The sequence below is a fragment of the Mesocricetus auratus genome, unplaced genomic scaffold (genome assembly GCF_017639785.1).
Source record: "Mesocricetus auratus isolate SY011 unplaced genomic scaffold, BCM_Maur_2.0 Super-Scaffold_100676, whole genome shotgun sequence".
In the NCBI taxonomy this organism is placed as follows: Eukaryota; Metazoa; Chordata; class Mammalia; order Rodentia; family Cricetidae; genus Mesocricetus; species Mesocricetus auratus.
Window position 1 is genome coordinate 21,136,606 of NW_024429266.1, and position 13,791 is coordinate 21,150,396.

The 13,791-nt window shown below is 49.6% G+C and overlaps 1 protein-coding gene and 2 long non-coding RNA genes across 5 annotated transcripts; 2 read left to right on the forward strand and 1 right to left on the reverse strand.

Moving 5' to 3' along the window:
* The first annotated feature begins 7 nt into the window (after positions 1-7).
* On the forward strand, positions 8-3,934 carry LOC121136965. Its single transcript, XR_005874155.1, has 3 exons — positions 8-142; positions 3,160-3,314; positions 3,687-3,934. It is a non-coding gene; the product is annotated as an uncharacterized LOC121136965 (long non-coding RNA).
* Positions 3,935-4,295: 361 nt separating this feature from the next.
* On the reverse strand, positions 4,296-9,871 carry LOC121136789. Its single transcript, XR_005873926.1, has 4 exons — positions 9,823-9,871; positions 9,348-9,395; positions 6,033-6,225; positions 4,296-4,812 (listed from the first exon to the last, which is right to left on the reverse strand). It is a non-coding gene; the product is annotated as an uncharacterized LOC121136789 (long non-coding RNA).
* A 281-nt stretch (positions 9,872-10,152) lies between these two features.
* Klhdc9 (kelch domain containing 9) lies at positions 10,153-13,269 on the forward strand. Of its 3 annotated transcripts, none has more exons than XM_013126483.3 (4): positions 10,153-10,850; positions 11,027-11,264; positions 11,342-11,480; positions 12,990-13,269. In XM_013126483.3, exons 1-4 carry the CDS (start codon positions 10,327-10,329, stop codon positions 13,154-13,156), a joined length of 1,068 nt encoding a protein of 355 aa, XP_012981937.1. In that variant the 5' UTR covers positions 10,153-10,326; the 3' UTR covers positions 13,157-13,269. The 3 variants fall into 3 exon arrangements, with proteins under 3 accessions (XP_012981937.1, XP_012981936.1, XP_005087818.1); XM_013126482.3 differs by having other exon boundaries at positions 10,154-10,850; positions 11,342-11,540; XM_005087761.4 differs by having other exon boundaries at positions 10,156-10,850; positions 11,105-11,264; positions 11,342-11,540.
* The last annotated feature ends 522 nt before the right edge of the window (positions 13,270-13,791 follow it).

The window sequence follows — 13,791 nt, forward strand, 5'->3', positions numbered from 1 at the left end:
CAGGCCCCAGTTCTACCCACCCAGCCGTGGCTACCCCCAAGAAGCCGTGATCGGGAGCCCTGAGCTCCCCCAGCTCTGCTTCCCACGCCGTGGCCAACAACGAAGGCAGAAACCTGGGAACCTGCTAAGCAGGTCAGAACAGGTGCGTCTCCGGGGGCCGGGCCTGGCACAGAGAGGAGACTCCGCAGCCACCGCCCCCACGGCCTGTGCTAGCTAATGGGCGCCAGGGAGGGAGGGAAGAAGGGAAGGATCTGGGTGGGGGCAGTGGGATCTCATCAGCAACAGGGGCTTTACCTGTGAGGGTATTGACGGGTCTATGACACGGAACCACTAGTAGGGGTGTGGTACAAGGAAGCCAGGGTGTCTTAGAGAGGGAAGCGCCAGACGTGTGAGAAAAGGAACGAACCCCTCTCATATGTCAGCCAGGTCAGCTGTTTTCTGGGGTCCTTGACAAGTTCCTCAAACTCGCAAAGGGCTCCGCTTTGGTGCCACAGAATCAGAGGAGAGCTGAAGAGGTCCCTACCTGGCAGAGGCAATGCTAGATGATGTAGTCAAGTTAGCTTAGTGGTTTTCTGGAAGCAGAAAACTAGTTCAGAGACCCCCTGAAAAGAGCTTTCCTCTGGTCCATCCCTGCATGGGAGAGGCGAAGGGACTGGCAGGGAATTGGCCCTGTGGATTCCTGGTTTTCCTCTCGGGAACTCCGTCTCCACAACTTGACTCCTGACCAGGAGTTTTAATAGTGCATTAGCAGAGCCTGAGGTGGGTCGTGGGGGACGATGAGCCTAGACTCTGCAAGGATGGTACTAATTTCACGCTATCCTTGCACCCCTATGACACATACTCATCTGATCACATAGTTCTAAGGGACAGCTGGGGAGTCAAAAGAAGGGGTACCTACACATCAAGCCCCTGAAAGACAGAGGCAGACATTTCAAAGGCAGGTAAAAGCCAGACATGCTGGTGCCTATCTGTGGTCCCAGCCCTGGGGAGGTGAAGGCAGGAGCATCAAGATTTCTAAGACAGTTTAGGCTACGTAGAAATCTGGGTTATCCTGGGCTATATGAGGATCTACCTCAAACAGCAACAACAACTTTTCAAAGGCACATACATGCGGAGATACCCCGGGGAAAGAAACTATAGAGATTACATGGGGGGATTATCAATGTCTTCCATTTTCCATCTCTATGCCACCAGCTCTACCTGTTCAGGATTTTTGTTTGTTTGCTATTTGTTTTTTTTAGGTGGAGGCCTAAAGCCAGCACTATGTGCTTACAAGCTCTCTGCCCACTGAGCCTCTTCCGCAGTCCCCTTACCTGTCCATCTTGCTCATCTCTCAAAACGGACCTCAAAGTCCACATCTCCAAAGTCCACATCTCCAAAGTCCACATCTCCCAGCCTTCTCAGCTCCTCCCACTTGAAATTAACCTTTCTCCTCTTCTTCCTCCGTTCTTGACAGTTTCTTTATTATAGCTTGTGCACTCGTAATTTGTGCACATCTTATCTCCTTAACTAAATTGTAAGCTTTGATTCAAGAGCCATTGATTGAGGCCTTTTGCATGATAGAGACTCTGTAGGCTTGTTAAGCTGAGGGAAAGGACAGCAGCTGTCCGCTGTGAAGTACTTGAAAGTTGGGCTTGTTTTATAATTTTGCCCAATCAACCATGCTAGGGCAGTTCACAATCCCTAATGGGAACTGAGTGCATTTTTGTTTTGTTTTGTTTTGTTTTTGAAGCCCTGCCTTTCTGAATCAACCAGTGTCAGTATGGAGAAGATGGGGAGGAAGGGTCAGGTCGGTAGGCGGAGATCTCAAATGATCATGTTACCATCCTGAACCTGGGTTGCAATCTGGCCTCTAACACGGCCCATAGAGCAGCAGACCCCTCTCTGGACACCACCTCTCAGCAGTGATTGTGATAGTGACCTCTTCCTCAAGGGCTATTTCCTGGGTCAGGCAGATTCATGGTTCAGGCTAGATGCCAAATCTCCTTAATTTCTCTCCACCTCCGCCTTGGCAAACCCCTTCCCCTCTTCAGGACTCAGGTCCCCACCTATGCCAGGGGAACAGCCCCACCCCGATGCTGCTTTGAGATCCAGTGTGGCTGGGGTGGGGTAGGGCCAGGGGGGTGGGAGGGGGAGTATCCTGTGTTATAATTATAATTATCACACTTTGGATCCTATCACATGCTTTCAGCGGAGCTCTTTGCTTCCCACGGATTCAGCCCTCTAGGTACAGGAAACCACAGGAGAAACTGAGGCATGGGGGTGAGAAAGCAGCTAGATCACAAATTCAGTATCCAGTCTGCTTTGGCATTTTCATTCAAAGTGCTACCAGGCAGAATATCTCTGAGCCCCTGGATGGTGGGACCCTAAACCACTTGTAGGGAACCCTGAAAGGGAACAGAATTTCTCTGAGGGGGAATTAGGTAATGAACACACTCACATCTTTATGGATATGGTCAGGCCCTGGTAAAGAACCTTAAAATGGGGGTTGCAGGTGCAACTGGCCAGAAAGAAGAAGGCAGCATTCACACCTGTAAGTGAGTTAGGGATTTTTCTTTCCTCATCTAATAAATATTCATCTTCAAGTCCTCTCTTTTCCCTCAGTCCCTTAGTCCTATAAAGTCTCATGTGAACCACACTCCTGAGGAATATGCTTTATACTCAGGCCCTTTCTATCCGCTTCTGAGATGAATCCCAGGGAAGTCATATTTCAGGTCAAGGGCAATTCTAAAATAATGGTTATGAAGGCCTTTCAAGGGCGATGCCTATATTCAGAGCTCAATTCTTTCTTCAACACTGACTCCCCATTCCCCTCATGCCTCACAACCTACCCTCCTCCCACTTCCACTCTGAGCTCTGAGAATGGGGACAATTCAAGTTGTGATAGATGGCACCCTTAGCATATGCATCTGTCTGTGGGGTGTCACTGGGCATGACGGCACGTGCACACTCACTCAGCAGAAAATCACTGTGTCAGGCTCAAGGGAGGCGACAGAGATACAGGACACATGATCCTTGCCCTGAAGGGCCCCTCAGTCAGGAGAAGACAGATACATATGTATGTATGTATGTATGTATGTATGTATGTATGTATATATGCAACAAATTATATCTCACCAGCACGCATTTCCTGTGTGTCTGTGTGTCACTAATACACAGGAGGCTGCCTCTGTCCACATCCATGTGGGTATTATCTGCATGTGTCCAAGCATCCACTTAAACTGGTCTCAGTCCCCATGGAAGGCTGCACACCTAAGCCAAACCGGTTGGAGAGGGTTATGCTGAAATTTCTGTTTGTGACAATGGGACCTGAGGTGAGTCAGGGAGGGACAAGGCCGGGTGGAGTGGTGTGGGGGAAGAACAGTGAGAGTGAGGGTCAGATTGAGCGATCAGAGGGAGGGAGGGGCCACAGTGGGAAGGGGTGGGTGGGGTGCCAGGAGAATGGGCCTGGGGTAGGAGGAAATGAGACAGCTCTTCAGTGACTGATAGCCTGTTTGTCTGCAGTGAGATTCCAGGTCAGAGAACAGACATGAGCTTGAAGAGAAACCCTGGTGTTGGGAGAGGAGGGTGAATAATAAATCAGAACGCAACTGGGCAGAAGCTTGGGTGTGGATGAAATGTTGTCGCCGTTTCTGCGTGGCTTTGATAAGCTGTCCCTCATTTATTCATTCTCCGGCTTCCTGCAGCGTTTCAACAGAAAGCCGCGGGTGCTGACTGGCATAGTAGAAGAATTCTGATCGTTGGACTTGATTCTATCCCCGGGACTGAGGCTACAGCGGGTGGCTTCACACTCACTTCTACTGCTCCTCCATAGGATGCTTCTCCACTTCCGGAGATTTAGAGACATTCCCCCTGTCCCCCAATACATAACACAGGGCCTCCAGGAGCCCTTCCTACATTGAAAATGCCTTTGCTCCCCCACCCCCAGCTTAAAACCTCAGTGTGCTCAACATTGGAATGGTGGCATCTGTTTTCCAAGCTATTCCATCTAAATGTTGATATGTGCTGGGCTGTTCTTATCTGCCAATCATGCAGTCTCGATACTAGGCTCATCTCTGAATGACGACCGCACTTCCTGGTTGCCTAACAACATCGCTCCAGCTCAGGGGGCTGGGCCTACTCGTTCCTCAAGGGCTCTAAAGCTGGGGTAAGCCACCCAGGAAAAGAGAGGGTTGAACACAAGGCATATCTGGGTCCTGTTTCTCAACAGAGCGGGTTGAATGCAGAGCCCTCCTCTTTGCTCTGGCTCAGCTCTTATAAACACACTTCCGCAACATCAGGGGCAAGAGCACGGGTTAAGGGACAAAAGCCTTTATTATTTTACCCCGTGTTTATGGATGGGCTGCCACTTTTAGAAGGCTGTTGGATTGTTGGATAGGCCCTGGCTGGCACTGGATGAGAATAGGAACGCTCATGGAAATTGGGCTTCTGAGTGGTGACAATAGCAGCAGATGTAAGGGCTGGGTAAGGGCGGGGTGGGGGTGGGGAGGGTGTTAAGGAAGCCAGAGCCAAGGGAAGAGGGAAGCCTGAGAATTTCGTGAGAAAACGGATTCCAGCAAGGACCTTGGCTGTGTTCTCTCTGTCTCCACTATCCATCATAGAAAGAGCTAGTTTCCGCCTGGGGAGCGCACTGTGTACGGAGGCAGACCCCAGAGGTGAGTCTAGTCTTCCTTCCAGGTTTACCTTGAGGTCTTCCTGAGCTGGTTTCTCCTTCATTTCCAGAAGCAGCAAAAAGCATAAAAGGGTTAGGCATCAAGAATGCCCACTGCCACTGATAACTAGCAAGGTCAGCAGCATCCATCCGTCTAGGAGCTGTAAGAAAGGGTAGAGGAGCAAGGTCTGGCATCTAGCCTCCCTTGCCAGTGCTTCCCTCCCTGCAGCTAGGCTTACACTCTGGGCTCTTCTCTGGCGAGACTGTATGCCTGGAAAGTCCTACGGGTGCTCACTCAGGTCTCAGCGATCACCAAGGTCTTTTTTTTTTTTTTTTTTTTTTTTTTTGGTTTTTCGAGACAGGGTTTCTCTGTGGCTTTGGAGGCTGTCCTGGAACTCGCTTGGTAGTCCAGGCTGGCCTCGAACTCACAGAGATCCTCCTGCCTCTGCCTCCCGAGTGCTGGGATTAAAGGCGTGCGCCACCAACGCCCGGCCACCAAGGTCTTAAGACTGTGCCGAGGGGTTCCACACTGTGGTGTAGTTCTAAGATGCAGCTAAAGGGAATATGTCTAGTCATTCCTGGGGAAGTCAGGCAGTGGCTCCATTCGACAGAGAGGAAAAGGCAGAATCCTAAAAGGAAATCAAGTGAAAACAGAGACAGATGCACAGTAGCAGAAAAAAGTTAGCACTGGGAAGAAAGAGAAAGTAAACAGGCCTTGGATCTGGCATACCCAGGAGGCTGGGGCATTTTTCAGTGAAGGGAAGTCTTCTGCAGGGCCCATGTTCTATATGGGAGTCCCAAACTCAAGCTGTTTCAAAACATTTTTTTTTGAGGGTTGACAAAGGCCAGGAATGGTAGCACATATCTGTAATTGTAGCAAAGGCATGGGGAATGTCCTAAGTTCAAGGCCACCCTGATCTACACAATGAGTTTCCAGCCAACCAGAGTTACATAGCAAGAACCTCTCAAATATGTGTGTGTGTGTGTGTGTGTGTGTGTGTGTGTGTATGTAGGGGGGTGTGCAGTTCCCAGCAATGGAGCTCAAGAGTTAGAGTGCCTGTCTAGGACCTAGAGTCCATTCCTAGGTTTTGGTTTGGGCTTATAAGACAGAGTTTCTTTGTGTAGCCTTGGCTGTCCTAGGATTAGTGGCAGGTCTCTTTATTTAATGAGCCATCTTGCCAGCTCCCCAAAAAAGAATTTTAAAAGCAAAAGCCACGCCTTTAATCCCAGCACTCTAGAGGCAGACGCAGGCGGATCTCTGACTTTGAGGTCAGCCTGGTCTACAAATCAAGTTCCAGGATGACTAGGGCTGGGCTGCACAGGAAAACCCTGTCTCAAAAAACAGAAAAGCAGAAGACAATCACTAAAGAATGGAAATTACGTTTTTTCATTGTGAGGGTTGGAGGTGGGGTGGGTGGAGATGGTTCATACAATGGCCCTCATTGGAGCTCAGAGGACAGCTTGCAGAAGTCAGTTCTCTCCTTCTGTCGTGCGGGATGGGAGCATCAAACAGCTCATCAGGCTCAGCTGCAAACAAACACCTTTCCCTGGTGAGCTATCCATCTTACCAGCTCCTAGAGAGGAAATTCAGAAACAAGATCTGAATGAGAGAAAGCCATTAAGAGAAAATTCTGGATGCCGACTGCCCACTGGTGGGATGTATTAATTAGCCACTCACAATGTTTGCTGTCAGTTCCCATATTCAGGGGCTGGTGATGCTCTCCTGTTAGACATTGCTTTCCTCAAGAACACAAGTCCCTTCTCGTAGCCCCTTTATCATTATTCTCTAACTTGCCTGATCCCCACTCTTCTCCATCCTAAATGTGCTTACAATTTTATCTTTCTTTCAGATAGTTCCTTTGTTTGTTTTTCAGAACAGTGTTTCTCTCTGTAACCCTGGCTCTCCTGGAACTCACTCTGTAGACCAGGCTGGCCTCAGAGACCCATCTGCCTCTGCCAACCAAGCGCTGGGATTAAAGGTATGGGCCACTACTGTCTGGCTTCTCTCAGATACTTTCTAGATCATGTCCCATCAAAGGAGCTCTCAAGCTCTGGCCTCACGAAATTTATTTTCTTGGCTACCCCTGTGATCTCGCTTGTTCATGTCTTCTTTGTCTTTGTGCTAGGAACACAGCTTGGTGCCAGGCTAGCTTGAGGTCATTGAGGTCAAGTGTCCAGAATGGGCTGCAGGAAATACGTAGACAGACCAGGGACAATAGAGGACAGCTAGAGAGAGGGGCTGACAGGTGAGGCGGCCTAGAGGACACTGGGGGAGTCCTGGGAGTGTGACAGAGACTCCCTGGTCTGAGTGTTGACTTTTTGCGTGCACTGAACATTCCCAAGGACCAGAAATGACTCAAGGGTCAGAAAATGACTCAGGGCCAGACATGGAGGTACATGCCTGTAATCCTAACAGTCAGGAGGCTAAGGAAGGATTGTTGTGAGTTTAAGGTCTGCCTGGGGTACCAAGCAATGTGCTGTCTCAAAAGAGAAAAGAGCATGGGAAAGAGGCAAAGAGAAGATTTAAGTCAAGGCTTCGGTTTAGCGCTGGGACAGACATCTCGGCCTGGACAGCATAGGCCACCTCAAGCGCCATGGCCGGTCCCCGTCACACAAATGTAGACTAGCTGTGCCCACTTCCTCCTGTCAGCCCTCTGCTTTCCTGCCTTCTTTCCTGCTTCCTTGGTTGGTTTAGAATAATCAGGAGAAATGGAAATCCTACACAATGCCTCTCTTGGGTCTAGAGTTATTACAGAACTGTAGTGCAAACAGCTCAAGTGTGTGTGAGGCTTAGGCTACATAGCCAGGTTCGATGCAAAGCACTCGGCATTAGAGTCCAAGCTAGAAGAAAAAGAAACAAAGCAGGGAGAAACTGGAAAGGCCCCTGGGATGGGGAGTTACTATTTCTCATAAGGAAAGGCAGAAAACCAGCTCAGCTAAAAACAGGCAAAAACAAGATCCTAAAATGAATAGCAGACCGATGAGGTTTAAGTAAAAACGATCCTAACCACTCTCATCAGCGCCTCATCGAATCCAAGGAGTGTGTGGGATCCACGCCCTGCTGTTGGGAAGTGAGGCAGTGAGAAGTCTTAGGAAGGTTAGTTCTCAACTACAGATACAAGAAGTGTCTTTATTTAACTTTTTGTTTATTTGTTTTTCGAGACAGGGTTTCTCTGTATTGTTTTGGAGTCTGTCCTGGAACTCGCTCTGTAGACCAGGCTGGCCTCGAACTCACAGAGATCCACTTGCCTCAGCCTCCTGTGTGTTGGGATTAAAGGCGTTCGCCACCAATACCCAGCTTATTTAACTTTTTTTTTAAAGCTAGGACCTTTCCCTGTAGTCTTGATTAGCTTCGTTCTGTGTAGCTTGGGCTAGCCATCCTTCTACATCAGCTTCCCAAGCACTGAAATCAAAGGTGCCATGTATTCATGTGTGGGTGCCAGAGGACAATCTCAGGTGCTATTTCTTTTTTTTAAGATGTATTTATTTATTACAAACAACACCCTGCCCCCATGTACGTCTACACATCAGAAGAGGGCATCAGATCTCATTACAGATGGTTGTGAGCCACAATGTGGTTGCTGGGAATTGAACTCATGACCTCTGGAAGAGCATTCACTGCTCTTAACCTCTGAGCCATCTCTCCAGCCCCCATCAGGTGCTATTTCTTGGATGCTGTCCACTAGTATTTTGAGACAGATCTCTGACTGACCTGGAGCTCACCTACCAAGCCCTAGGGATCCACCGTCTCTGCCTGCCAGCCCTGGGATGCTCTGCCCAGGTATTTTCATGAGGGTTCTGATGAGGAAACTCGGGTCCTGGGACTTGCATCGCTGAGATATCTCTCTCTAGCTTTTGATGTTTGTTTTAGAAGAGAATTTTACTGTAACCTTGGAAAACCGAGGCTCTGACTTGTCAAATATGGGAAATGATAATTGGATGGGTAAAGACATGAAACTGTTGTTGAATTTCAGCTTAGCACACAGGTGGGAACAGGCCTGGTGGGCAGGCCTGTAATCTTAGCTATTCAGGAGGCTGAGGCAAAGATTACCTGAGCTACAAAATGAGTTCAAGGCCGTCCTGGGAAACTTATCAGGACCCTAACTCAAAGTTAAAAAAAAAAAAGGTTGGAGATACATCGAAGTAGTGGAGTGTTTGCCTAGCAACACACTAGGTTTGATGCTTAGTACCACACATTTTAAAAAAGGGAGGGAGGAAGAAACCAGCAATGTAGTCAGTCCACGACTGTGCCTTCCTGTGCCCGCGCCCCGCCCCCCCGTACTTTTCTCTCGAGATCTAATTGGGATGAAGGGCAGATGCCCAGTGTGCTCCTGGTCCCCTGGGTCACATGGCCACCCATTCCCACTGAAATCTTGGACACTATCTGTGGGGGAGCAAGCTCATGTTTGGAAACCAAAGGTCAAAGACACAGCTGTCTTTCCCACATAAAGCCCAGCCTGAGGGACACACACGTTTCTGCTCCTCCCCAGCTGGGCTAGGATTAGAAATCTACAGCTGAAACCAGTCAGCCTTGATCTGGGCCTCTTCAATCTGCACTGGGTCCTGTGGGGACAGCGTTAATGCCTTCAGTAACTCGGCTGGAATAAGAGAAAAGGGCAGGGAGGGGTAGGAGTGGGTCTCCTCCTCGTCTCACCCCCACCCACAGGACACTATCAGGAGAAACTCCCTGCCCTACCTTAATCCTGAGTCTCACAGTGCCTCGCTCTGCACGTGTCATATGATTCTAAAGAGACGAGGAGAAATAATCATTCTTCCCAGGACTCAGTAGTGAAAAGTCGCCCGAGATATGCCTAAGCTATTTTTCCTCCCCCACTTCACGCACTCCAACCCATCTCCTCCTCCCCCACGTCTCTTTTCTTTCCACGGCCACCCATCACTACCTTTCCGGCCCCACCTTTTCTCCTGCCTCTTCTCTCGGAGACTTGACTCTACTGCCCTCTAGTGGCCAGAGGTGAAGAGACAGTTACATAAATGGGAACGCTGGAGGAAGTCTACCCAAATCTCTGACCCCCAAGCCACTTAGTCCACGTTCATTCCCTCAACCTCTGACCTGTGACTTCTTTCTTACCTCATCTCTACAGGGCGCCATGGTCTGCCTCCACAACATCTGCACCCTCCCCCCCAAGTGTCACAATCACAAACTCATTTACCACTATTAGGTTTGTCTTTTTCTTTCTTTTTTGGTTTTTCCGATTTCTCTGTGACTTTGGAGGCTGTCCTGGAACTTGCTCTTGTAGACCAGGCTGATCTCGAATTCACAGAGATCCACCTGCCTCTGCCTCTGCCTCTGTGCTGTGATTAAGGGCGTGAGCCACCACCGCCCTTCAAGGAAACTGTCAGCTCCCAGCCTTTTAGGATATTTACTGGCTTTCCCCACATCTCGTTGCCCTGGCAACATCACTGCAAGATCGCGGTAGCGAACCAGGTCTCCTGTTTCCACGGTAACAGGCGCTTTGCGACTTCCTGTTTGCAGCGGTCGCACTGCACGCCCCGCAGTGGTTGCTGGGCGACAGCAGTAGAGAGAAGGGATATCTTGAGTAAGGACCTGGTGTGGTCTTGGAGGAGAAGCTAGCCCATGCCTGGAGGAAGTGCCGGGCCCCGCGTGAAGGGGTGTAGTCTAAAGCGACCCAACTGCTCTCCCCTCTGCTGGGCCTATGGCTGGGGCGGAGTCTCCGGGTCGAGTCAGGGGCTCGGCCTGGACGTGGCGGCCAGTGGCACGGGACGCGCTTCTGGCTCGTGCCTTCCATTCATGCACCGAACTGCAGGGACGGTTCTATCTGGTAGGGGGTCTCCTAGAAGGTGGTGCAAGAATGCCCAGCAGCGATACTGTAATCTTTGACCCAACTAGGGGCCAAGCGGTACAACTGCCAGCCCAGGGTCCCCTTCGCAGTCACCACGACGCGGCACTGGTGGGAGGCCGTTGGTTATGCGTGGTGGGTGGCTGGGACGGGTCACGTCGCTTAGCCACGGTGTCCGTTCTGGACACGGAGAGCGGCGTTTGGGAGGTATGGAAAGCGAACCCTAGCAGCTGCCCTCCTGCTGGCCTCAGCAGTCACACCTGCACTCGCCTGTCAGACCGAGAGCTGCGAGTGTCCGGCAGAGAGGGTGGTACCCGCACCCAGCGACGCTATGGAAGCATCTACACGTTAAAGTTGGACCACAGCACCCGAACTTACTGGTACAGCAACCTTTGTCCCAAACGTTTGTTTTCTCTATACCCCACAAAGACAAAATTTAAAAAAACGTACTGGTAATTGATTCTTGCCCTCCCCCAGCACCTCCCATCTTGGAATCTACCATTTCCAAGATGACTTAAAGCTGTCTGCTCCAAGCCTGACTTTTCTCTCCCACAAGGGCACTCTGGCAAAGCTGGAAAACATTCGAATCGTTTCAGAAAACCCAACTTAGGCCTGAATTTCTGTGTGCCAACAGCTACAAGGAAGAAGGCTACCACACGGTCTCACGATCGGGTCACTCTGCTGCCCTGCTGCCAACTACTGGACCCCACCCGGGTCATCAGCTATTGCTCTTTGGGGGCTGCAACTCTGTTGAACCCGAAGTAGCAGGGCAATGGAGCCATGGGAAAATTAAGGTATTCACCATTTCAGAGTAGAAAGGGACTAAGTGAGATGAGCAAACCCTTCAAACAATCCCCTTTTCTCCCCAAAGGAGGAAACCCCTGTCGCCCCTCGTTTGGTGGAACAGCTTGCAAGGCTTGTGAGCAGTGGGCAGGGGTTGCAGCAGGGACCCCAGAGCCTGCGACATCATTCCTGTTCGGTGGTGGGACCTTTTGCTGTTCTGTTTGGTGGTGAGACTCTGACCAGAGCTAGAGACACAATCTGCAATGACCTCTACATCTATGACACCCGTGAGAGCCACACTAATGTTTGGAGGAAGGGAGGATGGAGAGGTGGAGGACAAATTAGCTGACAAGAGTTAAAGAAATGCAGACTGGGTGTGGTGGTGTATGCAGGAGAAGCAGAGGCAGGAGGGTTTCTGAATTCTACACAGTGAGTTCCAAGGACAGCCAGAGCTACAGAGACCCTGTCTAAAACAAGAAAAAGAAGATCAGAAAGATAGCTCAGGACCCAAGCCATCAAACAAAATATACAGAGCCAGGTATGGTGGCTGTCACCTTTTACCTCGGCACTTAGGAGGCAGAAGTCAGGCAGATCTATGTAGTTCAAAGCCAGCTTGGGCCAGGCAGTGGTATCTTATGCCTTTAGTCCCAGCACTTGGGAGGCAGAGGCAGGTGAGTTCAAGACCAGCCTTGGTCTACAAGAGCTAGTTTCAGGACAGGTTCCAAAGCTATAAAAGGAAACCTTGTCTCCAAGAGGAGGAAAAAAAAAAAAAAAAAAAGGCAAGCCAGCCGGTCTATAAAGTGTTGTGGCAAGGATGTTACATTTGTTTATGCTGCTCAACAATGTAAAGATGTGTTGCTTTGTGTATGATACCTGATTGGTCAATAAAAAGCTGAATGGCCAATAGTTAGACAAAGGAGGGATGGGTGGGGGCTGGTGGCAGAGAGTAAATAGGAAGCTAGGGTAGAGGGGAAGAAAATGAGGGGAGACAGAGGGAGATGCCTGGGGCCAACCAAGCAGCTGCCAGCCAGACACCGAGCAGGACATACATAACGAAAGGAAACCCCCAGGGAAATACAGGTGAAGAGAGACAGGTTAATAGTTTATAAGAACCAGCCGGGCATTGGCGACGCACGCCTTTAATCCCAGCACTCGGGAGGCAGAGGCAGGTGGATCTCTGTGAGTTCAAGGCCAGCCTGGTCTACAGAGCGAGTTCCAGGACAGCCTGGAACAAAACAATACAGAGAAACCCTGTCTAGGAAAAAAAACAAAAAAGTTATAAGAACTAACGAGACAAGCATAAGATAAGGCCGAGCATTCATAACCAATAATTCTCCATGTTTTTATTTGAGAGCTAGTTGGTGGCCCAAAAGAAAGCCTGTTCCAATATAGTGAGTTCCAGGTCAGCCAGGGCTACACAGAGAAACCTTGTCTTGAAAACAAACAAAAAACAGAACCAAGCATGGTGGTTCACACCTTTAATCCCAGCACTTGGGAGGCAGAAGCAGGCAGATCTCTGGGAGTCTCCAGCCTGGTCTACATAGAGTTTGAGACCAGCCAGGGTAAACATAGCGAGACACTGTTTCAAGAAACAAAAAATAAAATAGACAGCATACACAGAATATTTGAAAAGGTCAACAAATCAAAGGAGGAGAAAAAGAACAGGCAAGCATTTGACGTGTTGAAGCGAACGAAGTGTACCCTCTAATAACCACCCTCTGCTCTCCACCCAACAGGCACATCCCCACCCCAATGGTTCCACTTCCCCTGCCCAGACCGTGGACTGAAGCGTGTGGGCCATCGCACTTGCCTTTGGAACGACCAGCTTTACTTGGTTGGGGGTTTTGGTGAGGACGGCAGGACAGCTAGCCCACAGGTTTGCATCCTGGAACTCTTTGTCTAAAGAACAGCAGAAAGGCACATGGCCAAGCCTCTGTGTTGGCAAAGCCACACGGAGTTCTCATCAGAGCTACTGCCCCACTTCAAATACTTATTAAATTCCAATCTGAGAATCAACATTTGATCTCTGAATCCTTTTTAGGAGGGCACTTAATAAGTAGACATCTTTACTTGCAAGAGAAAGGCCAAAATATAAGAGAAAGGCCTTTCTGATACTGGCAGCCATTGACCTGGCAGAAACAAAACCTGCAAATCACATACTATCTTCTTGTTTTGTTTGAAACATGGACTCACTATACGTAGTCTTGGATAGCCTGAGACTCCTTATGTAGATCAGGCTGGCCTGGAACTCAGATCTGCCTCCTGTTGTATCCCAAGCACTAAATATAGGGCACATGGGCCACCATGCCCAGCTTATGCTATCTTTTGCCCTTAATGTGGCTGGCCCTAAAGAAGAGGAAGTTTCAGGCTACCACTAAGCATTCTGACTAAAACTTTTTTTTATTTTTTTGGTTTTTTTTCGAGACAGGGTTTCTCTGTATTGTTTTGGAGGCTGTCCTGGAACTCGCTCTGTAGACCAGGCTGGTCTCGAACTCACAGAGATCCACCTACCTCTGCCTCCCGAATGCTGGGATTAAA